General features: G+C 37.3%; 1 protein-coding gene across 1 annotated transcript in view; it reads right to left on the reverse strand.

The window, feature by feature from the left end:
- ANGPT1 (angiopoietin 1) overlaps positions 1–24,197 on the reverse strand; it is a 167,661-nt gene extending 143,464 nt beyond the window's left edge. The window contains exon 1 of the mRNA XM_075495130.1: positions 23,481–24,197. Within this exon, the coding sequence (XP_075351245.1) occupies positions 23,481–23,777 (297 nt within the window). The 5' untranslated portion in view covers positions 23,778–24,197. The remainder of the gene's footprint in view (positions 1–23,480) is intronic.
- Between the last annotated feature and the right edge of the window lie 1,829 nt (positions 24,198–26,026).

Genomic DNA, 26,026 nt, shown 5'->3' on the forward strand with positions numbered 1-26,026 from the left:
AAGATGTGGTTTATTCCTTTAGGAAAAAAAATTAACCAAAACCAGTAAGTATCCACATTACTGGAACCCTAACAACCTTGTCACTTTTGTTCTGGAATTCTTTTTCATTTTAGTTTATGTCCATAAATTACACAAACCACATTCCAGTTTTAAAAAGCAACAAGCCTCATACCCATTATGAAAAGACACAAGCTCAACATGCCAAAACAGTCTGTTTATTTCTGAATGAACATCTAATTTGTTCTAACTGAAATCAGTTGCCAAACTCCAGCTGATTTTAGGGGAAGTAGAATTATGATCATTGTGGAATTCCAACATAAACACATACTATACACACTTCTGCATATATCCTTATGTGAAAATAACCTTGAGGTCATCAAAAATCAAGGACAAGTCCTGCTCTCTAGGGCAAATCCAGAGCAAGAGTTGAAATTAAACTTCTGGAGCCATTGCAAGATACCTCAAATGCTCCTCTTCCACATATCAGTCTTTCCAAGAGCAAAATATCCAGAAACTTGCAGAGGCCCTTCAAGCTAACACACTTAACACTGCTCCAGAACTGTTTCCCCTTGAAACAATTCCAAATTATTGTTGTAAGAAAGTTTAATGACGGGAGTTCAAATACAAAGTTGCAATGGAAACCTACTTTCCAGATAGGATTTGTCACCTCCACTTCCAGCTCCCGTGTGGCCCAACACAAAGACATTTCCAGGCTCCCAGTTCTGCAAAGAGCCACTGAATGGACTCGCAAGGACCTGTGACCCAGAAAGTCCTGGGATTGCCAGCTGCAAAGGTCCAGACTCCTAGGTCCTCCAAGGTTAGCAAGCTCTTGGCTCAATTTCAGCCTGGACAGACGTGAAGCCAGGAGTTTCGAAGCTCGTGGGAGCCGTAGCACCCCAGTGCCAAGGTTTCTGGGTCAGCTTTGACTCCTAAGCACTCCAGTTCCTCCGCACCCTGGGATCTCAAGGAATCCAAGACCTGCGGCACAAAGCCAGCTCATCAGACTGGCTGTTTCTAAGCCAGGATCGCATTTCCTCTCACAGATAATGATGAATATTAATTCCTGATCAAACTGAAACCTAGTTTTAAAATGTTGGAAATTTCTTGAAACTACCTGAATAATAGAGTGAGATCTAGAAAGTTACCTGTAATGAATGACCAAAGGAAAAAAAATATTAATGAGGAAATAAAACTATGCCATAAAGAACAGAGGCACTTGAATAGATCATCTGATGTCAAGTTATAATAAATAAAAAGAGAACAAGGAAGAAAGAGACAAGGCAACTAGGTGGTGAAGAAAAGGTTGAAAAGTAAAGATAATCTCTTTATGGCCCTACAACTGAATAAACATTTTGCTTCAGTTTTCCATAAAAATATTTATATGGAGATTGGGAAGGCAGATGATTATTTAACATCTAGAAATGGAAGTTTCTGCCACCAAATGAAAATAATTCCCAAGCACTTTAATAAAAGCAAGTGGTCACATCTAAATTCTGAAGCAATTTTTACATTAAATGTAATTTAAGAAATATAAATTTTTATACATTTATCAATTTGGGAGAGTAACCCCATCATATTTGGGCTCAAATGGAGACTAGACAAGTACATGACAAGACTACTCAAGAAGGATAGTACACAAGGACTAGAGAAGAAGCAAAATCCAGTTTGTTACTAAATATGAGAGCATCTGTGAGATATTTCTGATATCCCCTTTGTGGGGTTCAGAGACTTCTGGTAAAAAAATAATTTTTCTTCTATTCCTTAGGCACTTGCTCTTGGAAACAGCTTGCTGAGCAAGATGTAGCTTTGATTTGACTCCATATAGCTGCTGTCATGCTTCTTATTGTTAAGTGGGGGAACTATTTAAAAAGAAGAAAAATGGTCAAAATAACTTAGTTTTATGTCAGTAGTACCTTTGGCTGTTAAATTATTAAAATTCAGAGATAGGTGGAGAAGTAGTATATCAGTGATCAACAAAGAGATTATGTTTTTTAATTTATCCTTCATAGCTGTCATTTCTCCACATGGGAAATGCAATAAAAGTAATTCACACTGAATACTCTAACCCAGTAATATTTCAGCAAATAATGATGATAAAAATATTGATACCAGTACAACTTTAATGCTTCATTAAGGAAATGACCAAAGACATGAGGCATTGGGTTGAACTAAAAAGAGAGTATAAAGTGTTAATAGAATTCTTCTTTGGTTAATGTTGAGACCAATCTTACTTAATAGTGCTGTTAATGAGTTTGACACACACACAAAAATAGTTTTAATGAATTTTAGTGGTGCCTAAACATTAGGACATACTGTAGACAGACAAAACACTACATTAAAGCTTCCAACGGGAAGAAGTGGATGGTACTGAAATTAGAACATCGTAGGAGAGAGACCTAAATATTGATGATGTCATGTGTCTGCTAGATAAGGAATATGTCATCTTTATTAGTTGAAGTTTTCTAAAGAAAGAAAAACGTAGAGACAGGACTAATTTATACAATTCTGGATGTCTACACTCAGATTATATAAACAAGTGCAGAAAAGTGCTACTGTGCTGACTGGAAGCATGGAGAACTAAACTGGCAAAAAGTTAAAAGGGATCAGCTTATTTTGCTTAACAACAACAACAACAACAACAAAAAGATTGTTCTCTATAAAATGACATGCCCTTCCTATTTTTAAAATCTTGTTTCCTAGTCATCTTCCAATTGTTCAGGATATTCAGCAACTTCAACACAAAGTTCAGTGTGCGTTCATCTCTTGATAGATGTGAAGAATAAGAAATTCAAGATTTAAATCACCTTATTAATTCCCCCAAATCTGATAGATTAAAGATAGCATTTAATGACAAAACTGTGCTAAACTTAAACTAAAATTGTGTTACTAAGAGCTATACCTTGCCCTCAAAGCAACAGAGGTCAGTATTAGTATGATGGAAACATACAAAATTGCCAGTGCTTACATCAGGATTATTATATGTCTCAATTTTCACTATCATCAGGTAAAAAATATATATTTTCTAACAGTATAGTTAAACAGGACACTCTGCCACATTATTTCTGATGACTTTAACATATGCCAACTTACAACCAAATCAGCCTGTGCTGAAGAGAGATTCCTTTTCACATTTGTGGTGCAGTTAGCTAACATTACTTCTGAAGTCAATTTAAGTGGATTCCGTGACAGTAAATAAACAAAATGTGGTAGAAGGATTCTTCCAAAATATATAGCCTATCATTCAAACCTGCAGATGTTTTGAGTCTCATTCAGTATCTTTCTGCTGCGGCATTTGTGAATTCCTAGGTGGCACACAATCCTTTTTGCATCTTACCTTTAAGATAGTATGCTCAACTAACACAATTTAGGTATTTCTGGATCATAACTGGAAGGCAAAAAAGATTATATGTATCTGAAAGGTTCTCTTGTGCCAAAGGGATACTGAAGCTTACCAAACTGTCTTTGGATCATGTGTTGAAATAAGAGGAAAATATCACTTTTTCAGTCTCTCCCTGGTATGGTAAGTATCTGAAAGAAAAGTTGGCCTCACCAGAAGTTAAAATACCTTCAGATGAAAGCTGATCTGATCTCTCAAAATCTTCTATGCTAGAAGTGATCGTTAATTCAGATTGTATTCACCACCCTCAGTCCCACTTCTCATGATAGTCCCTTGTACCAGGCAGCCTAATTATTTTTGGATGCCTTCATACAATAGAGTTTTCTAGATGCCTTCATTTAAGTCATTCTGGGTGTTGCTCAAAGAAGGAGCCTTGCAGCTGGCTATGAATCTCTTGGGCAACAAATGCAAAACATAAAAGTAGAACAAAAATGAAAAATGAGCATGCATTGAAGTTAGTGACAATTTAAATCAAGAATATGCTTGGAACCATATGTTCAAAATTATGTGTACATATGCAAAAGAAAACAATGCTTGTTCTGCTTGTAGTTACATTTTGTTGAACTCAGAGATGCTATACTGATCTGTAGCCAACATAAGCGGAAACAGAAGCAAGGCCAGTGGATATTCCAGTAAATATAACAAGAGAGAATACCTTATTTCACTGAGAGAAATTAATCTAAATCAAATTAGCATTAACATTCCCCAGACTTGATAACATAAAAAAAGGATATTAAAATATAGATAATCCTACAAGTTCACATAAAAGCTTCTCTTTCTGTTGCAAGGAGTGTTTGAGGTATTGATAAAAGACCTGATCATTTATCTTTAGTGGAAAAGTCTTCTACAATTTTTCAGACACAGTAACATTGTTCCTTGGAATTTTATCTTTCCTTCTTCCTACAGAAAATTTGATGTGTTTTCTACTCAACAGTGGAGTAGTGTCTTTACTGTTGATGTTCCTTACAGTTTTACCAAATTCGTTTATGCTTATGTATTTTAACAGTTCATTCCCTTACATGCTATGTAACAGAGATAACAGTGGCTTGACCTAACAAGCTGGCTCTTCCAAACTAGAAGACACTTGAAAAAAATTGTAAATCAAACAAAAGTATGCTATTCTAAATATTTATATGAACACAGCTTTTCTAAGAAAGTAGAAAACATGTGGAAACATATGAAGAGTCAGCTATAATTGTATACAGTATAGTAAATGTGTTAAATTTGGAAATATGCACATAATAGCAATATATAAAACACACTGCTTTCCTTTATGTGTCTGAAAATCCACACAATGTGGATTTAGGCAAATATGTGGCAACATCAGATTCACTCATAAAAAATCAATTAAATATCCATATTGTCATAGTTATTTGTTCTGCATGAATGACATTTTGCCTGGGAACCAAGTCAAAAATATGTATCAAACAACACAAGAAGAGTGTTGAGGAATTTGGTCCAAAATTCTGTGTAGGGAGAAACCCCTCTGAAAATGTTCATATTTTGTAACCATTTTACAACAAATTAATCTCTGCTATTATTCCACTATCTCTGTTAGAGCTATGCTACCACAAGCCTGATGCAAAGTGGATCCATTTAGTGGTTTTTGCACTGAAAATAAGTCCTATTCATGGGTTCAGTTTTTGCTTTCAGCTCTAAGTGGAAAAGCAGAAGCAGGTCTGTTGACGGGATATGTACGGGAAGGAAGCAACTTCCCACCCAGCTCTGTGGCAGCCCAGTGCCCAGACCTGTCCTTTGACTCTGCTGCAGGTCTGCAGACCAGCCTGGGACCTGCGGGTGCATGGCTTACTGCAAGCAAAGGAAATTTATCTCAGAAGCAAAGATACCAAGCAAATAGCTGAGCATACATATGTGCGTGAACTGACTTTGTCTTAGGTTCATATAAGGCAGGTTCATTCACAATGTCCAGACTGGTAAAGAGTTTGGAGGTCCTCTTGAATGCTTTTTTTAGTCCTTAAAAGGATTATGAGCAGGAAAAAAATAAAATAATAATAAGAATAAAACCTATAGAGAAACTCCGTCATTTGCAACCTGGAACCTGGATAACAACGTGGAAGTTTGTTGTCTTTGTTGACTTAATGCATACAGTTTAACACAGTACAGTAATACATACAGACTTAATACAACATCAGTTGCCTTACATGCTGTCTGATCTGGGACTGCTCTCATTTTAGAGAACTTTAGAATTTCTTAACAGGTTTAATTTTCAACAGCTGTTAATTCTGTATCTCCTAAGAGACAAGCATTGCAGCTTGTGTACCCTGATTACTAATCATCTTTGAAAATGTAATCTACGTACAGATTTTCAATGACACTAAACACCCACCTATCCTGTTAAAGTCAGGGGTAGCTGTCACAGCCCCTGTGAAAGACAGATTTCACATTTTTCTCCTAACACACTTCTATGTTCTGAATTTACAGGAGCCTCTAGACTTCAAACAACATATATTAAATGGAAACAAATAAAAAATTGCTTCAAAACTACTGTTAAACTGTGTGGTTTTCCTACTGGTGATTAAACAAAGGGTTTCAATGTACGTTCTTTATGTGAAATAATACAAGGTCTATACATTTCATCAATCATTTGGATAAGTTTCTAGTATGATTTATACAAGGCGGCACATGCTCTGTATTTTACCTGTCATCACATTGAACCCCAGCGGAGAGTGATTTTGTTGCTAATAAATTATACAGGACATTGTAAGGCATTTTCAACAAATTTCAGATTTTACTTTTAATGTTACAAATTAGTGCTGTTAGATACCTTCTCTACAGCGATGGGAAGCAATGGACTGTAATATAACAAGATCCTTTCAGTTCAGTAAAGGTCTATACTTGCTAAGAAGAGGAAATGGCTCTCTTGGTTTAACAGCCAGAAGTAGGTGTCAAACGGTTTGGCTTTTCCATGGGTGGTGCTGAGGATACACTGCTGCATAGCATCACTGCCCCTTTGCACATCAGGTTGTGTGACCAGGGCTGGTCTCTTAAGAAAGCAAAAAAAAAAAAAAAGGGCCACTTTGGAAATTGAGTGAGAAAATGAAACAGTGTGCATGTGTGCAGGAACTCTGGCCAGCTTAGCTTTCATTCCAATAAAGCAGGCAAATCCATTGAGGCATGGGGTTTGATGCATTGAGATCGAGGTTTTGATGCAAGCATGAGCATCCAGATGCCTAGCCGATTTAAATCAACACTGTTCCACTACTCTAGGTTTAGCAGTGTCAATTTACAGCAGGTATGAAATTAGCCCATCATTTACTGCCACAAAAAATAAAATTTCTGGACAGCGATGAGACGAGTAACCTGAGAGACCGCTGGATATTTACCTATCTGTATTAATGTGAAGGATTTTGATAACTATCATATAAACACTGAAGCTGCCTCAAGTCTTGGTTTCATTGTTGGCTGTACTTAGATTTCCCAAGTGTCTAAAGGTACATCAGCTACCCCTTACGTACCCTGGGTTTTCCACTGGATAATAAGAACAAAATTAACACCATCACCAAGCCTTCTGATTGCTATGAAGCTGTATTCATTGATGCCTGTAAAATGTGTTGAGATGCTGAATACGAAAGGTTATAGAAGTATGAACAATTGTTGACATTATTTAAAAATGAATGCAAGATTATAAAGCAAGCATGGAGCCTCTGTCAGTACTAAAGAGAGCTATAACAGATATATGCACTGAACTTATGGCATGAACACTACTTCTTTCCTAATGCCAGAAATTAAACCAGCAGAGTTTGATATGCAGTCTTGACTGCACTGAAATTACTTGAAGTTCTGCCTTTGACATCACTATAGCTAGGACTTCATCCTAGATGCTTTGTTTGTATCTGAAAATATAAATAAACTCTTGTTTATAATTTGAAACATAATCATTATAACATTTTCTTCTCAACTTTGTCAGTAATTCTGTAAACTGTGTTTCAAGCTAAAAATCCTGTAAATGTTTATTGCAGTTGCATTTCACCTGTATTAACAACAGGTGTGTTCCTGCTCCACTGCATGTTGTGTTTAATGTACATTATTCAGTTGTGATGAATTGTGAAGGACAAGTGGTTTAATTCTGATCTTTTTATCTGTGCTCTGAAATTAAAATAAATATCAAAAACCTTCATTACTTGCTTCCAGGTAGTAATGCTACAGACTAACTTCTGGATTTAAGAACTGGGCAAACTATTTTCTTCCATGTACAAAAGAAATCCCAAAGGAAAGCAATAACAGTCAAATTTTGTTTGGAAAATATATCTTTAATAAAAAATCATTTTGCAAAAAGCACTATACAAAAGAATCACAGCCACCTGAATTTCCTCATTTGTTAGCAAAGATAGCACAAGCTGCAAAATATGAACAGGTTAAAAATTCAAGCAAACAGATTGTTTATGGGGAGGGACACTCAAGTCGCTCTTATAATTTCTTAAATTTTATCTGGTCACCTTCACAGTAAGATATTTTGTCAGCATGTTGCAGTGTAGAAAAACAAAAGTAAAATGTACATGGGCTTGGTGACTGGCATACAGGAGCAAAAGGCATCATCACCAGAAGATGCCAGAGGGATGACACATAGCCCTATCAGCCAAGTCATGCAGGCTCCACCAGGTTTGGAAAAAGAGCCCCTGGTTTTCAGATCACCTCTGCAACATCCATATATGCATTTCTAGCATATCACTAAAAAAAACAGTGGAATATTATGTGTTCAGCATGGACCTACTTTTTTGTTTCACAACATAATTGCTATAAGAGCTTTTTCTTAAGCAGCTTGGTGATTTTTTGTTCCTTTAGCATGAACTAAATTAGCCAGCTAAAAAATATTTTTCTTAATTAAACCAAAAACCAGGGCAGTGGAAGAAAAGTTACAAATAGTTCCCTTTGAACTCAGATGTCTCTAGTTCAGTGGGGACAGTTCGCATGATCTTTTCTGTATCAACAACATTCCACATGCATATTCTCTCTATCTTTTTCAGGAAAAAAAAAAGGAACTGCAGAAGCAACTGTTCCCAGAGAAACAGGAGGACACCAATACAGTGCATCCCTTTTCTAACATCTCCACTGTGCCTGTACATGGATGTTACACTTAGGCTTCTCCTTCATATCGCAAGATAATACTGGAACTTGATTCTACTTTCACTCAAGTCAACCCTAAGGCAGTCGCTTTGTAGCAGTCTGCTGATTTCCTCTTTATCAGCAGGCAAATATTTTCCAGTGGCATTTCTATCACTTTATGAAAAGCTCAATTTTTTAAAATAAAAGGAAGATTAATTTATAAATAGATAGATAGATAGATAAGAAAGAGACAGATGACATTGTTGAACCAAGAATTCTAACCTTTTGGCTGAAAAGCACAATGTTTTGGCTTGCAGATGTTGCCCTCTGTCACGTGGCCTGAGATCTCAAGCCCTCAGGTTGGAAGGTCTCTAACTAGGTTACATCTGTCACGTAGCAATTCTGTCACACAAATATCTCATGGAAATGTCCAAATAATCTACATTTCCTGACTGGCTTCAGCAAAAGAAACCCAAAAAACACAAATGTCCCCTGAAAATACATGGCAGATAGAATCCAAAACTAGGTTTAAATTAAGATAATCTGTGTGATGAGTTTGAGTGCTCTTGTTTCAACAGGCATGTCATTTCTTCTTTAGTGTTTTGAGGGACTGGAAAGAGGAATGCTGAAAAAACCCGACAGGCAAAGTTGCATTTATGTTCTTTTTGACGTGAACAAAAAAGGAAATACTGAAAATGTCTTTATAAAATTGTTCTCATGAGACGTACATCCCACTTTCAGACCTGGGGAGCGCTGGGAGAAGGCTGTGCACATAATAAAAGCTGTGTACAGAACACTATCCTCAAATGAACAAAAAAATCTGAGTTTGTCTGCTTCTCACAGACTGGGCTTGAGTCTTCTTTCAGCTGCAGCAGACTGACATTGGCATCGCTCCACTGATGCCATTGACATGATTTCTGACTTATACTGTTGTTCCAGGTCTTTCTAAAAGCGGTCTTTTTTGTATTACAAAACCACCACTGCACACGACATTAGCTGGTATCTTTCTAGGCATGCAGAGGCAAAAACTGGCTGGGGATAGAGACCATACTATCATCTCAGTTCTTGATGTGGTACCCCACAAATTTATGCTGACACAATGCGGCGATTGTAGAGCATATTGTGAGGAAGCAAACCATCTGTTTTCTGCCTCTGCTTTTCTATAAATAACAGACTTCAGTCTCCGTGGGTGCCAGGCTAGTGTTTTGCAACGTACCCTTTCAGCCCTTTAAAATTCCTCCTGACCATCTGGGAATTTCCTGTTCTGCCAAATAGGTTTTGTCCAGACAGAGCTGAGGTCTGTCTCTTACCATTAAGAAATCCCCTTACATTAGGGCAGAGACATTTTGAAGTAGGTGTATGCAGAGAGCCAGCACCAAAAAGTAGACCTGGAACTTCTGCCACCCTTGAAAGTGCCGGGGGAAGGAGGGGGCGAGGGGTCAGCTTCAGCTGGGTGGGGACTGGCATAGGGAGGTTGGGAAATGCCCTTTCCTGGGCAGGAACTGAGCTCACATTTTTACCGCTATTCACTGTGAGCAGCATCAGGCCAAGCTCCGCGGGAATTCATTAGCATCACACTCTGGGTGGGAGTAGAAAGACTTTTTTTTTTTAGTTTCTAATCCTCTCAAGGCTATTTAATGATAATGGTTTGAGTTTGTGGAATACGTTGAAAACCTCCTTTGGGTTCATGTTCCCATAGGAAATTACTGGTTTTTCTAGTCATACTTTTTGGTAAGGGCTCATTCTAGCAACACCTGGAAAACGTGCAATAGCAATACCAGACTAAGCCTGATAGAAGCAAACCCAAAATTAATATCCACTCTGATAGAAAAAACACTGAGCAATTCTGACAGGATGTGGAGCTGTCTCACAATATAAAGCTTGTATTACATTACAAGTAGTATTCTAAAAATAATCTTGCTGCAGCTTTCTTATAACCTTTCAGAAGGATTTTACTATGGAAGTGAAAACATGACAGCATTCAAAACCACACTGACATAATAACACTGAGGTGTCATGTTAAAACTTAAGAAGAATGAAAATGGGAAATTTACCCTAAAACACATTTCCAGTGTTCCATCATGGTGAGTTATAGCCCAGAGAAAAAAACCAAGGCTAATTCTAGTGACAAAGGACTGAAGAGTTTTGGTCATAATTTCAGGAGCTCTGCATGATTTCAGCAGCAAAATAATGAATGAAAATGTTGAAATAGTCTTTAAAAATGCAAAAAAAGAAAAAGGATGTCACACTTGGTTCATATTTTACAAATCAAGAATTCATGTCATATCTTCATGCCCATAAACAGTACAACAAAAAAATTTCAGTCTTGCTCAATTCTGCTTCTAAGAAATACCCTAAGGGGGTCAGTGGCCAAATTACTAGATGTTTCCAAGATGTGTAGGAGTGTTAAATCTTGGATCAAGGAACTTTTTTTTTTTTCCATTTCTAGGGTTCATAATGCAATTTTTTTTTTGTGGGAGCACTGGGAAGCATTAAGGTAGAAGGTAACAACTGCTGCTTTTTTTGGCTTACTGGTTTAGCATTAAAGAAATACAATCAGTAATCCTAGCTTTAAGAACCTGAATTCCAGACAAATTCTTTTATCTCTGTTTGAGTTTAATTTTATAACTCTTTTTAACGTTGGTATATCTGTTACACTTTAAAAGTCAATATATAAATACATTGTATAACCACTTAAAGATATAATTTATTCACTCACTGTATACATAACAATAATGAAATACTCTTATGTTTTTAAGCTTATTGGTGGCCAGTACAGCATATGCCATCATGGTTAACATGTACTGGCAAAAAAGAGTATCTAAGGTCATATGGTCCCCCTAGGGGAACTGTGCAAGGAATTATAATTCACCTTTTTTTGATGCTTTGAATTGTTGTAACATTGTTCTCTATAGGAAGGCTTCTATAGGAAGTCTCTGGACTTCCCATTCTCATCCACTTATCCAAAAATATAAAATAGATGTGTGCTTTTTGACAGTAACAGAGCAATTCTCACTGGGTTCTACCTCCTCTTGAAGTCTACTGAAAAGTAGCCACATGCTTGTGATAACACTCATCAATGGTGAAATGAAAGCAATTTATTTTATAAGGGTAAAGCTTGTAATGTGCCAGATGTTTCCTGGAAGGTTCTGAGTGCCATCAACTCAAAACAGGACCCTTGGCACTTTTGGGGTCAAGTCCTTAGATCTTGCAAAATCTAAAGTTGGCAAATCTGGGCAAATGCCTGTCTAGTATTTCTGACCTCCAGCTCATTACAAACTCTCCATGATGCTTGCTTGACACTAGTAAGTTATTTCGTCACTTATCAGTCAAGTATATGCAGCAAACACAAGCATTACTTTTGAGGTTGTCATCGACAGTTGCAAGAGCGTTCCTGGTAGGAGTGATGCGTTACTGACCACCTGCGCTGCCACACATGGCACTCTGGTTCTACCCGACATTTAGCTGGAGGCTGTCTGCACTTCAGGTACTTTAACAACCAGCAAAATCTGGAAACTTCATGGTTTCCGCATTAAAACATGCTGCAGAACATCTTCTTTGCCTCATACTCCTATATTTTTCTTAAATTTAGAAAGATAATTTTTCTGTTCTTTTTTAAAAAATGAAAATGGTCTTATTTGAAATAAAATCTTCCTCAGCTGTGATGAAGTTTTCTTCAGCAGGCTGTAATACTACTGAAATACATAGTATTACGATCTTTATAGGGCCACATAGCCAGTAAATAGTTTACAGCTACATTGTTTCAGGGCATTTTACTGAACATAGTGCTGTACACCACAGTAATTTTTCAGACTTTTCTGTCACTGCAGGACAAATTATCTTATTGTGTGTGCTTTAGTGACATGTTGATTCCTTGGGCAGCACACATATTTATGGATTACAACAGCAACCTTCACCCTTCCTGTCAGACTTTTAAAGAAAATCCTCTATCAACCTCAAATAGACAGACTTCTTGCTCTGAAGCACGACCCCCACCTGCCACCTTATATTTAGCCTTTCCAATCTTTCTCCAGGACCCTTACACTTTCTCTGAGATGACCCTTTCCAAGAGGCAAAAGTCTGCAGTTACAAATTTATCTTCAGTTTCCTTGGGAGTTACCTGTCCCATAACTATTTTATGGAATTCAAAATCATTAAAAAGCACTTGAAAAAGCTACATATATTCTTATTGCATTTACAGTTTACTCAACCCACAAACTCATCACAGATATTTCACGTAGTTTACCCAAGCATTACACTGTGTCTTTAGAGCAGTGTATGTAAGCATGCAATGAGGTGCAAGCATTTTGCCAGTGAGGTGAGATGCAGAGACTCAACTAATGCCCTGGTTTCAGGGAAGTCAGTGGAGTGTGAAACAAAGCCAGCTTTCTCAGCAAAACTTAGCTAATGAGGATTTGAAATCACTCATTCAACAGGATGCTTCTCAGTTGTAGACAGAGCCATGTATTATGTCTTTGTACAGTGACTGGCACAATGGCTCATCTGGCAGATCAAGCTACAAAAATTTATCTTTTACCAATGATTATTGAATTCATTCTGCTGTAATCATCCTTCACCTTTAATGATAAGCCTTTGGCACTTGGCAAACTCCTCTTGCCTTGTGTGCCTCTGCAAATACAGTTGTCTTGTTTATGCTTCCCTGCATTAAACTCTGGTATTGTAACAGGTACAAATAATTCTTTAACAACTGACATGAAGGCAGAGGCTGTAACGGTTGAGCTGTACGATGTCATGGAGGTAAACGATGTCAGAGGAATATACAAAAGGATATTTATTGCATCAGCCAGAATTCTTGGAAAAGCCAAGAGATCAAACTGGATCGTTCAAGAAAAATGTGAAGAGAAACAACCTTAATCATCGCCTCTGTAGTTAACAGGCTAACGTGATAAAGAATTTTGCAGTCCATATCTCTTCCGTGCAAAAATAGTAACATAGAAAAACTTTCTCGCAGAGCATTGATGGCCTTTCCCATTAACAGCATAGAAGTGACGCAGGAAAGATAGGTGGCCCTTGACCATTTATCTCTACTATGGTAAGTCACACACAGAGTGAAGTATGAAGTTTTAGCTAAGGAACAAAGGGGAATAGTTCATTCAGGAAGAGATTAGGTCATTTCTTTGAGCAATTTTCCCTCTAAGCAGATCCTCAAAATTCCAGGCACAGCACCAAAGGCATCATGGTTTGGGGGCTGCCCATTACTGTGTTGACTTGCTGATGTGGCCTAGAAGGCCACAGGAATTTCCTGATGAATTAAGACTGTAGAGAGTAAATATTTAACTATGACACAAATAAATATACTTAATACTTAAATGATAATGGCAGTGATCCTAAATCCCCATTTCAGCTACTTTTATCTACATACAAATGCCAAATTTCCAAAGGCTGTAGCAGTCTTCATTGAGCCCTTTGGTGTTGGAGGAGACTTCAGAGAACCAGGTTGTATATAAAGCATTTCTGTGAGATTTCAGAAATATAAAGTCATTTCTACATGGGTTTTCATAGAACTTATTAGGTTTTTAGGAGAACCAGTGCTCTGATAGTGAGAAAATTATCTGAAGATCCTTGCCCTCTTGAGACACAAACGCATGACTCAGAAGAGAGAAGAGAAAGGCATGTAAATGACCCTATTATTCACCCTCACTGTTACCCACACACTGAGCTGATGGGAGAGTTTTAAAAAAGAGATTTATTTAATACAGTTCTCTTTCCTGCAAAAGACTTCTGCATGAGAACTAAAACTCCCAGAAGATAATTATTGCTAAAGCTATTCAAAGCTGAACGTACAAAAGTGAAAATCAGGACATTTAAATAGAGCCATAGGTGATTTAATCCAAATTGAAAATTCATTCAATACAATGCTTAAAAAAAAAATTACAAAGTCATCATTTAACAACAACTGCATTACTTTTTCCTAAATCTCCACTGTGCAAGACCATATTTGCAGACAAGAGATTCAGAAAGAAAAATAAACTTTTATAAGCATAGGCTGACAACTTTAAAACATTCATAAATAATATGATCCAAAGGGCAAGCAAGTCTACCACAACCCTGAAGATAAAGGTAAAAGCATCTCTAGAGATTGTACTAGGACTTCTCCTTTGATTTTTGTGGGTATTTAAAATGTGTTCTGTGGATTTGGATTGTATTAAAGGTCAAATATTAAAATACATCTCAAAATAGTATATTTACATGTCAAGAATCAGACTTTTTTCACCTACAGTCAGGAAGAAAGAACCCCACTTGGAAGGCTGGAGAGCCTTTGATAATGACTGAAAGTTTGTTGTAACGTTTAAAATAGGGGGCAGGAGCACTCAAGTGACACCAGCGCTTTTCTCTTTGAAATCTTGCAAGTTCCCTCCGCAGGTTTAGGCTGGTGTGGATCACGGATGAGTTAACTAAAAGCCTGGCCTGCTAAACAATGTTATCCCTAAGACAGAAGGTTTGTAACATAGATAATATCTTTCAAGAAAATCCTCTTGCACAGAGAAAGCCTTTAAAGGAAGTTTAAATGTGAAAGAAGGCAGGATCAGTCTATAAATGGCATATCAGCCTGCAGCAGAAATAGTTTTTAGATTCAAAATTGATTAGCACCAATCTGATCATCTATGTCCTAGCGTGAAAGAAGCCATGCTGTCAAAAAGATCCAAATTACCTTCTAAGGTTGTCTGTTCTTACTCCCAGTTTTCTCCCACAGTTCTCTAGTCTTGCCTTAATTTCCTGGCAGGGATGCTCAGAGCTTATCCTATCTCTAGGATAATCTCTCAAGCCTATTTGCCTGCTTGGTACAGAGAGAAGAAAAAGAATGCAAGGACCCAAATCCTTGGGCAGAACAGAGTAGGAAGGAAATTTTGCTAACTGGAACAAGTGGATTTTGGTTGTTCCCATATATTCCTATTGCAGAAGGAACACCTGGTAGATTATTTGCAACAAGACAACTAGACAAAACATGACAAATGGCAAGAATTTACTGCAACAAATAAAAATTCCCAGAAGAACTGATGAAAAATTGTAACTATATAGTTATGCCAAGTCCTATTAAAGAAGCAGATGTCATGCATGCACAAAGAACAATCAGGTTTGTCTTGCAATATATGCACTTGTAAGGACAGAAACTTGTCTGGGATGAGGAATAAAAAGGTCCAATATTTTTTCCAGAATATATAAAAATTCTTGCTTCATATACATTCTGGAAAGGACAAAAGCAAAGCCACACTTATAATTTATCAGCAACACAATATGGGGACTCTTTCACACAGAATTAATGTATGTACAATACAGAAGGTTTCATCTTGCTACCAGCTCTTCTAGTTCTTTTGAGCCAACAGGTCAATTCCAGGAGAACAATGGACTGACAGCAGGTAAGTAGGTATAAAATGTAAGACTGGATTTAAGACACAACACTTAGAAACAGATTTCCATGTACCTTAACATCAAACACTCCAAAAATCTAAATGCATATATGTGTGTATGTGCATGCATATATGTGTGCACACACTCACGCACTGGAGCGAGGTGTTCAAGGGAAAGGAATTCTGCAGACTTCTTACAGAATTTTTGATCAGCTGCTTTTTATTCATGGATCTTCAACCCAGATTTTCCAACTGCAAGATCGTATCTGCACTTTCAGCCTATTTCTCTCTCTTTTAAGACAGGAATAATAACACAGACCATATCACTGACCATGTGCTACCATATAACAGACCTTTAAAGTACCTTTGCTAAAGACACACTTATTCCACCATAAAATTAGCATAGTTCTCTAACTATTAGCCTTTTCTTACTGGATTTTTTTTTCTTTTTTTCATTTCTGCTCCTAGAAGCTGGTCAAGGGAGTATAAGAAATTTCTTTCAATCATGTAGCTCTGTGGCCTAGAATACTGATTTTCTATATCACTTTCTCTTAGGGATTATAAAATTATCTTAATCCTTTTTTTTTTTTTTTTTTTGGTTGGCTGGTTAGTTTTAATTCTGAAAGCAAACTATTTTTAGAAATATAGAATAGTGCAACTTGAGCATCTTTCCAGCTGACCCTATACTTTTCTTGCTTTGACTGTTTGTACCCATATGTTTGTTCAGTGTTGAGCGTAGCAGCCCCACTGTTAGGTCTTGTTTAGACAAGGAAGTTACACTAGTTTGACTTGCATCAGTTTTAGACAGGGGTAATTAAACTGGTGCAAGTCCCTGGGTAGACTTCTTATCCCAGTTTAGGAGTGACTTACACTGTTTTAGATTAACCTGATTCCTAACTAAGGTAATGAACAGCAAAGTTTGATCTTTGTGCAGGAACATTAATGAGAATGTAGTGCAAATGTGCAACAATTTGTGGCATTTCTAAGTTACCCTTCCGAGTGAATATTCACCGCGCTGGTGTTTCATAACACTGTCTAAAATATGCACATGTGGTTACACAAGAATAACCTTGTGTTAAAGTACAGCTTGTTTCACAAGAAAAAGAATGCTTCCTATGCAATATGAAACTATTTCAGTTTCCTTTTCCTGATCAAACTTCAACCCTTTAACAAAAGAGGAAATTCTTATGCTACTGGGAAGACTTTTACACCAGGGCTGTTTATTCAAGACACCTGAGCTGCTGGTGCTGAAGGTGAGGTTCGCAGCACAGCTAAAACCATGATACTGGTTCTAGAAGGTACTCATTTACTAGCTCTTCCTTGTTTGCATCTTATTGCAAATACGGAGAAGAGGACTGAACTAAACTGAACTGTAAATTGCGAAGAATACAAGCAGTTTGTCAAGTATCTTCACCTTTCAGGATATGCTTGTGATAAATGAGTGAGCCCACACAAGTGAGCCCAGTTTTGATAACTACAAGTTTATTCAAAATTGCTGGTAGCAATAGCTCTGAAAAACTAGCCATTCCTCACTGGTCTTCCTGAGAATCCATACAAGACTAAGCTACAGCCCTATTCGCCTTAGATGAATACAGGTTGGAGCAGCAGCTGCTCGGTGGGTTTTAAGAACATTGCAAGGATGACAACCATTCTCACTATTAGCAGGACATATATAATCCATTTACTCAACTGCAAACTGCAAAATATACTTAGCATTAGAGATTCATACTCATTGTATTTATCTGCTTATTTTTTGCAAATTATCTTAGTTACTGATTTTAAACTAATTTCCTTCCAAAAGATTTTTTAATCTCACATCGTTTTCTGTAAACATTGAAAGTATTATCATACATAAACTGTTAATAGCACAAAATACCTTCCACCAGAAAGACTCCAAAAGCAACACAAAAAATAACATATTAAGCCTCCCAACTGCCTTGTGAAATTGAGTAGTAGTACTATATCTGTGTTAGAAAAGGGAAACAGGAATACTTAAAGTTTATGATTTCCTTGCAGTCACAAGGGAAGTCTATGCTACAGCCATGGACAGAAGTAAAGCTTAAATCCATCCCACTTAACTGAGGCATTTAAATCAGGAAGCAAGCTGCTCAGGATTTCCCTGGAGTCAATGAAGAGAAGCAGGGACTTTGACAGGACAGTTTAGATGGTTGGCTCTTCCTCTGGGCTTGCTACTGTCTCTTGACACAGCACTGCAAAGAAAAACCTGTCTTGGGTATCTGGGTTTTGGCCAGAAGTTTGGGTGGGATGATGCAGACCTAAAATACCCAGCTCTATACTTTTCCCACATGGGCTGTCTTTTTTTTTTTCCAAGGCACCCAGCACTGTGAAGTAGAGATTGCTTCCAAACCACAGAAGGGAATGGGAAAGATGAGTTCTCAGCACCCTCAAAATGACAAGCCATTTACTTTATATCAGTTTCATTTAGAAAAGCTCTCAGTGTTCCAAATGAGCTCTCCCACTGGGCATGTTGGTTGGACAGTTCTGATGACTAATAAATGTAATATTTTATTGTTACCAGAAAGTTCCTAATTACAGCTGTCATCACTGAAAATAAACACATTCAGGTTCTACTGTACATTATGATAAAGCTTTCTGTCCAAGCATGGGAAATATTTTTTTTAAGTAATTTGCTACTAGATGTGGCAACATGTGAGACTGCCCTTCAGTCTACTTCTCTGATTCTTCTGCTTCTTAAAAAAAATTGCCAAATAGGTTATCCCCCAATAATGTAAAGCTTTCAGGCATTTCCATGTTTGAAGTCTTGCTTCTTTCTTGTGGGTACGTCAGAATATCCCAAAGACTTCAGCAATTTGATTAATAAAGCTTTAAAATGCAGGGATATTATTGGCCAAGAGATTTTTCGGAGGTAAATAAGTAATTTTGGTTTTACACTCAAATGTGAATTTTCTTATAACCAGTTTGTTTCCATGAACTTATTTTTGCTCATTAAATTTGGCTTTTATATATACTTACCCATTGCGTAGTACATACTGTATAAGTAATCACACTAATTTGAATCACACCATTTGTTTTGCAGCTTGTTTGTGGGAACTGCACTTCAAATGTTACTAGGATGAGGCTCTGCTTTGGATATAAGAATTCATTGACTCCAAAGCAAAAAGGAGCACCTAGAATAGTAACAGCCTCTGGGTCTAGACAAGAAATCCAGGTTCAAGCTGGATGCCAAATAGAAAGCTAGTGGCCAGTTTTGGATGAAGCTTTCTCACTGTTTCCTTTTAGCCCTGGTCCACCTTGAAAAATGAAAGATTTACTGGAAAGCCATTTCTTACACAGCGCTGTTAGTAATGCTCATACAAGCAGAATGGCAGATTCCAAATATAATGACCTGATTTTATTTGTGAAAATTGACAGGAGTTCATCATGGATCTCCTGGTAGCACTTAACATCCAAATATTATGTGGACTTTAAGGTCACAAGTTACATTACAAAATGCCCAGTGAGACATAACCATAGATAAAATGGAATTTTTACTATTTCTTGTAACAGTTCAACTAGGGAAAATTTGTTTCTTAATGTGACAAAATTTTACACACACTATGGTCACCTCCATCTTTATATTAATATAAATTTGCCTCATAGGATATTATGACAGCTCTTTAGATCTGTCCTCTTCAGGGCAGACTCTGTCACACTTTCACACAGTTTCACAGCAAGAGTGACATGTAAGGAATTTTCCCACTTCAGCAAAACGTATAAAATCCAAGGCAAAATCCAGCCACTGCACACACATAAGCGTTTTATTACTGTTTCATTGCAGTGCTAGGCCCTGCTGGTAAAGACGGCAAGAAGGGGCAGACTTTCAATGGAGCCACAGCACACAGTAACAGACACTAGTCTTTCCAAAAGCCAGTTTCTTCTACAATGACTGGTCTGCCTCAAAACCTAGATTCCTTACATGTTTAAAACCCAAGTAAGCACATGCGATGTTAATTCTGCAAAATAAGGAAGTCAACAGAGAGCACAGAGAATGCCATAGACAAATAATTTATCACAACCATGGTAAGAATAAACTTTAAAGTAGACTATCAAATGGCTACAGATACCCCAGAAAAATTGCCCATCATTTCTTTCTTTAATGACTGAATCCAGCTCATCATTTTATACTTCTTCTGTTATAGCTGGTGACAGCACAGGTACTTTGAAGGGAAAGGGAAGTGAGTTGAAGCATCTTCATTTGGTTTAAGTGTAGTGGTGCCATCAATATTTGCAGAGAAAAGGAAAAAAAAAAAATCTAAGTTTGGATACTGGCTGACCAGAATGTTTGTGGTTCACTTTCAACTCAAACTTGTACGTCTGTGTTAGCTTCTTATAGTACACTATTATTAAGCAGTCATTTTAAACCTTTATGGTATTCTGCTTAGGTAATGATCAGAAAAAAAGCAAGAGTGGATCATGTAAAACTCTCTTATTACTGTAATAACAATTATTACTACTATTTGGACTGAGGGATAAGTATATGAAACACTCATCTATATAGCCATCCTGAATGTATACTGAGTCCATTGATACCATAAGTTCAGCAAGCTGACTAGCAGAAAGTTCCCAGGCAAGACATGATGATAACATTTCATGTAACTCCTCTTTGGCAATACTTAGACACTGCAATTAAATACCAAACAGTATCACGTGGGCCAGTCAGTTACTGCAAGAAAGAAAATGTGATGAACTGTTTGTTTTGAACTATTAGTATAAACATATTGCAGAAATGAAACCCAAGCTTAAACAATGGGGAAAGTTATCCGGTATTAAAATAAACAGTTCTAGGAAAATCTCTAAAAATGTTTACCAAGTCATCTTCTTCCGAGTCGTTTCTGCGCAGAGCGTTTTGCCGTGTCCCTGGTTTGCCCACCAATCCCAGTTACGCTGACTATAGATATGCAAATGCTAATGGGCAAGGCTGGGACTTAATTGCCTATAATTGGCTCCCCAAGCAAGTGCATTTTTATCTACAATCAAAATTGTAGGCCATCAAAGAAGCACTTTTGGTTTTAAGCATTAAAAAAATGCTTTATTTTAAAAAAAGAATACTTTTTTTGCTTCTAGAAATCTGCTAGTTTAGAGATCAAGGAAAAACATTTTAAATTAAAATACTACAGTTAAGCAAACCATGATACTTACAAACTTTGTTAATAAATACTCTTTCAATATCACAGGCGAGCATTTATGCTGAGAAAATAAATCACCCTGCCAAACATTGCCTATATACAATTTTAATGAAAGTTATATATATTACATGAAGTAACAAACATATTTCCTTTATGTAAGTCAGAACATATCTCAAATTCTTAAACATCATTTCTTATTATAACTATTCACTTCCAGTCATAGACCTATAACCATTAATTATTCTTTACTTTGTTCACAAGCAGGTGCACTGTAAAATGCTCTTTAGTGTAGCAGCAGCTATATCTGATATTAAAAATGCAGGGGGGGAAATAAATGCAAAGTAAAAAATGGGATGCGAGATATCTACCTAATGTATTCATTACACTTCAGCATTATGCTCGTTTTGAAAGGAAATGAGTTATGGCTGAGATGCTTTGTAATGGCAACGGCAACAAAGCAAATTCAGTATTCAGAGATGCTATAATGGAGCTGCATCAGCCTCATTTGTTCAGAGTGAGCCATACTCCATCACACAGAGAAATGGGTCCTTTCATTCCAGGGAAAACTGACACATGGGGATACGTGCACAATCCCGGTTTTATGTAAACCCCTAGGAGCAGAGGGTTGGGGGCTGGGAAGGAAAGGAGGAGGGGGATGGTTCTGCCCATGGCCAGTTTTACAATCACTGCAGAAGAAAACAGTCCTCAAATATAAACCCCTTTCACTGGGCTTCCTACCTGTTTAATCACTTCCCTCCAAAGTGTGAGAGGACTAACCCTAACTCAGATATTCACACTCCAGAGACTCATATTTCTTCATGCTCAGTTCACAGTGAAAGAGTGATCTTAGTTCAGTCTCTAGTGGACAAACACAGAATAAGTAAAGTCTTATAAGCATGATTCAGCAGGCAATTTTCTCAAGCAAAATCACATATGCATAAACACAGATAACAACTTTCCTCTTTTTAGTACTTGCCTCAGCCTCCCAAGGTACAGTAAAATAATTTCTTAAGAAATGCTTTCCTCTACAGAAGACATCCCCTCATTTCCAGTCTTATATTCCCCAAAGCAGACCAAGATATTAGGAAATGAGGAAAGTAGTCTAAAAAAGAAATGCTTGGTTGTATTTCATTTTGGAGTCACATGTTTACTGGACAGAGTCTTTTCTCTCTTGCTAGAGCCAGATACGCAAAGAGTGCAATTAAATTACCAAGAGATCAGGAAATACTCTCTAAAGGTTTTAGTAGGGTTAGGGGGATGGGGATGGCTGTATATGCTTTTTAACATATTTCTGTCTTGTATACTGTTTGGATGAAACAAAACTTGTAAATGAGATAGGTAACAGTAACTATGCTAATACAAAGTTTTAGCCCACCTAGTAGAGTCTTCACTAGATTTTTCTTGATGTTCATTTTTAGTATGAACTTGCGTTAGAGTTAAATCATGTATCTCTCAAATGCGTTCATACAGTAGTTTTCTTGTGCCATCTTACATGTCTAGTTGTATCACTTAATTGTTCAATTTTCTAAGTTTTGCCAGGTCAAAATGCCAGTGTGAGAATGGGAATATTACAAATAACTATATACAAAGACTGTTTATTTATTTATTTTTACTGGTCAGCTATCCCAAGGCATTTTCATTACCAAGGCATGGACAAGATCCTGCAAGGTATGTAATTTTACACAAGTGAGTAATCCTGTTAAGGTGAATGGGACTGCTCGTATGAGTGAAATTATTCACATACTTAAGTCTTTCAGGCCCAAACTTCAGCTCATACATAAAATACTGAAAAGTTCATTAGAAGTTTAGAGCTGTTGCACAAATTCTTAAAAATAATTACTTCTGCTAAGTTACTGCAACACCTTCAAACCCATTTTTCCCTTTCTATGAAAGAATGCACATATACACACACAAATGAAAACAGGCTGTTTCAAGTCCAGTGTAATCTACACAGTTAAAAAGTTTTACTGTGATGTTTTAGGAGTGTGAACGCCTATATACTTTCTTCTTTCTTTCCAGCAATTAGCTGGGTTAGAATAGTATTACAGGATCTATTTATGGAGGAACAATGATATTCTTAACCCAGTGCCTTTAAATGCTGATTTTTTTAAATGCTCCCTTTTGCTGTCAGGCTGGCAGGTATCCTGCATGGCATCTGATCTGAAGCTGTGAACTATAAGTAGAGTTTATAGGAATACTTAGTAAGTTCTGTCGTTAGAGTCTCTGGAGGATTTTTGTGTTCTCTGGCTCACAAACATCCATGGTCTCTTAAGATAAAGCTTTAAGAAGTTGCATCTTACAGTAACATGAAGCAAATTCTGCTCTCAAGTGCAATGTCACTAAGAAGGGTGCACTCTGGCTGCAACATTTCTCCCCTACACAGCTACGAACTAGATCAATCCTTATTACCTCAGTTCTCATAGAAACTAACGAGAACTTTGAACAGCGTAAGCATCACCAAAAAAATCCATTTAGTGAGAAATGAAAAAAAGAAACACTTACTTTTTGCAGCCACTGAGTGTAATTTTCCATCACATGTTCCAGATGTTGCAGTTTCTGGGAAGAGAAATCCTGTTCCACGTGAGGAGCATCTCTCTGAAGAGCATTTGTGTTGTACTGGTCTGTCGTGCTTTCACGACAGTTCCCGTCCTGTTCTGGCAGAATGAAAGTATAGGTGCACTGCCCATGCTGAATCCGGTTAAATCTTCTCCCACTGGCTTCTGGACCCCGACGCTGGTTATTACAGCCTATATGAGCAAGAATCGCTGCCAGGAAAGCAAAGGAAAGGAAAACTGACATGTTATTATTACTTTCCTTTCCTACTTTAATAAAAACTTTTTCTTCCTCTTTCTTTAAATTTGTTCTTAATTTCCCTTAAAGTCTTTGGAAAAAGGACTGGAGAAGTGCACTTTAGTAATCAAGCTTGGATAAACTGTTATTTTTTTAAATTTCACTATGAGGATAGCTTCCTTAGTTAAAATTGGGGATATTTATTGCATAGTAGTTAAGATTTATTGTTTCCTCTCTGTTACAGTCCAGCATGTAGCCTGCTTTAGTCAGCTGCATATGCATATCCCAGTCTCTTTCCCCTACACTATCTGCTGCAGAACTGCTATTTTCTCTCAGACTTCAGTGAGTTTTATTAAGGTTGCACTTTCAAGCCAAGCTGGAAGCAAGCAGCCTTTCACGAGAGGACTTGACAGGAATGCGTGTATGAGTGCGCCCCTATGCCGAGGACGGCTGATGGCTCGGTACGCAGGGATCATCTTACAAGCTGGCTGGATGCATGACCTCAATCATGCATGGCTTTCCAGCCCCTATTGCGTACGACTGCTAAGGGCTTTTGACGAATTCACGTAAGTTTAATAAGTGAGGCAGTCCACCTTAATACACTTCATATGTTCACACTGACCTATTAAAATGTAGATAAAGTGTAGAAGTTTGTTGTAATCCCTCTGTAAATATACAAAGCACTGAAATTAAAAATACTTTCAGTTCTGCGCTGCTCAGTAACTATTAAAGAATTCTAAGTCGGGCGAATGACACTTATGGGAAAAAAGTTACGTTTAACCCTCACATGCTTTAGCTACTTTTCTAAGACAGTTGTGTTTCTTTAACAGAGTTTGCAGAGAGTTTTTTACAGCATATAATGCAATTAAGGCTGCCAAATAGTAATGGGAAGTGGCAGTTCGGAAGGATAATAATTTTCTATGTTTGGCATCTAAACTAAGGTAACTAATTATAAAACAGTGAGGCGTGGTGGCTGAACTATTCCAGATTGTCTTCTGTACTACTGCCTAGTTATCACATGCAAAACAATTCTTCCAATGTACAAGTCTGTATGGGTTATACAGGCACCTCTCATTATATGTAGAAACTTTCTCAGGGGCAACTTCCTCAGGAAAAGATTGTGGTAACTATTTAAGAAACTGTCTTATACTTAAATAATGCCTTTGGTATTTGCCAGAGACAAATCAAAAATGCACAGATTAGAAACAGGATTGGAATATTCCTGAAATTCAGAGGAATTTGGATCTGAGTTCCTGCTCTAGTATTTGTTGTTGTTACATAAATATCAGCCAACACCTGTGCAGACCACTTTGCACAATTTGTCCCATGAAAGTAAGCAGTCTTCTACATAGCAATAGCACATCACTAACAAAACAACCTGCAAGGTTTTTACCTACAAAAAGCCCACCTGCAAGAATACTGAGTACAAGCCCCCTCAGTGCCCATGCAATTGCCACCTGTATCACCACTACAATTTCATTCTAAAAGAACTGCCTGGAGTATTTAGCCAGGCATCTGACCTGCTCCTCAGGAAGCTATTCCTACTCAAAACTGGGGTGGAGGCTTTTCATCTTGCATCTGGAAGGAAACCACTGCATTTGAACCAATAAGAAATATCCCCTACAATAATAGAGAGAAATGAGAAAATCTTATCTTGCTTTAAAATGTCTGTATGTCCAATATATAGGGAGAAAACCAGGAAAGAATACAAAGCAAAGAGCAAAGCATCAATGTTACTGTTGCTTTTAGCAAAATCAGAATATCCTTCCACCTCTGAACTGTTCAGCCCACCTTTGCACTCTGTTTTTTCTTCTTCTGTCTCTGAAAACCAACTTCTTATAGCTTGCTTTCTTGCTTTCATATAACATTTCTCATAATTCTCCACCATCACCTGAATTAGTTCTGCTGTGGTTTATTACACTGTCTTTGCAATTATTGTGAAATGTAATTGCAAGATATTTGCTCACGTAAGATCAGAGAGCTTCAGTCAGGAAGAAGACTATAGGATCAGACACTGAGCTGAAGGGTTAGCATAAAAACAGCTATTCCCTATGAGGCAAAGCAAAAATACCGGAGCACAAACATGGTAACAATACATGCTTTTTTTAAAAGTAAAAAGAGAACTTTATGAAAGGGCCTCAGAGCAGCTAAAAGGGGGATAGCAAAGGTGGGTGTACAAAGGCTTCCTAGATTTTTAGTTCATATTTTAAAATGCCGTTGTTTACACGAATGCCTCATTCACTTTCTGCAGAGTATTT

Source organism: Mycteria americana, chromosome 2 (assembly GCF_035582795.1).
Source record: "Mycteria americana isolate JAX WOST 10 ecotype Jacksonville Zoo and Gardens chromosome 2, USCA_MyAme_1.0, whole genome shotgun sequence".
NCBI lineage: Eukaryota > Metazoa > Chordata > Aves > Ciconiiformes > Ciconiidae > Mycteria > Mycteria americana.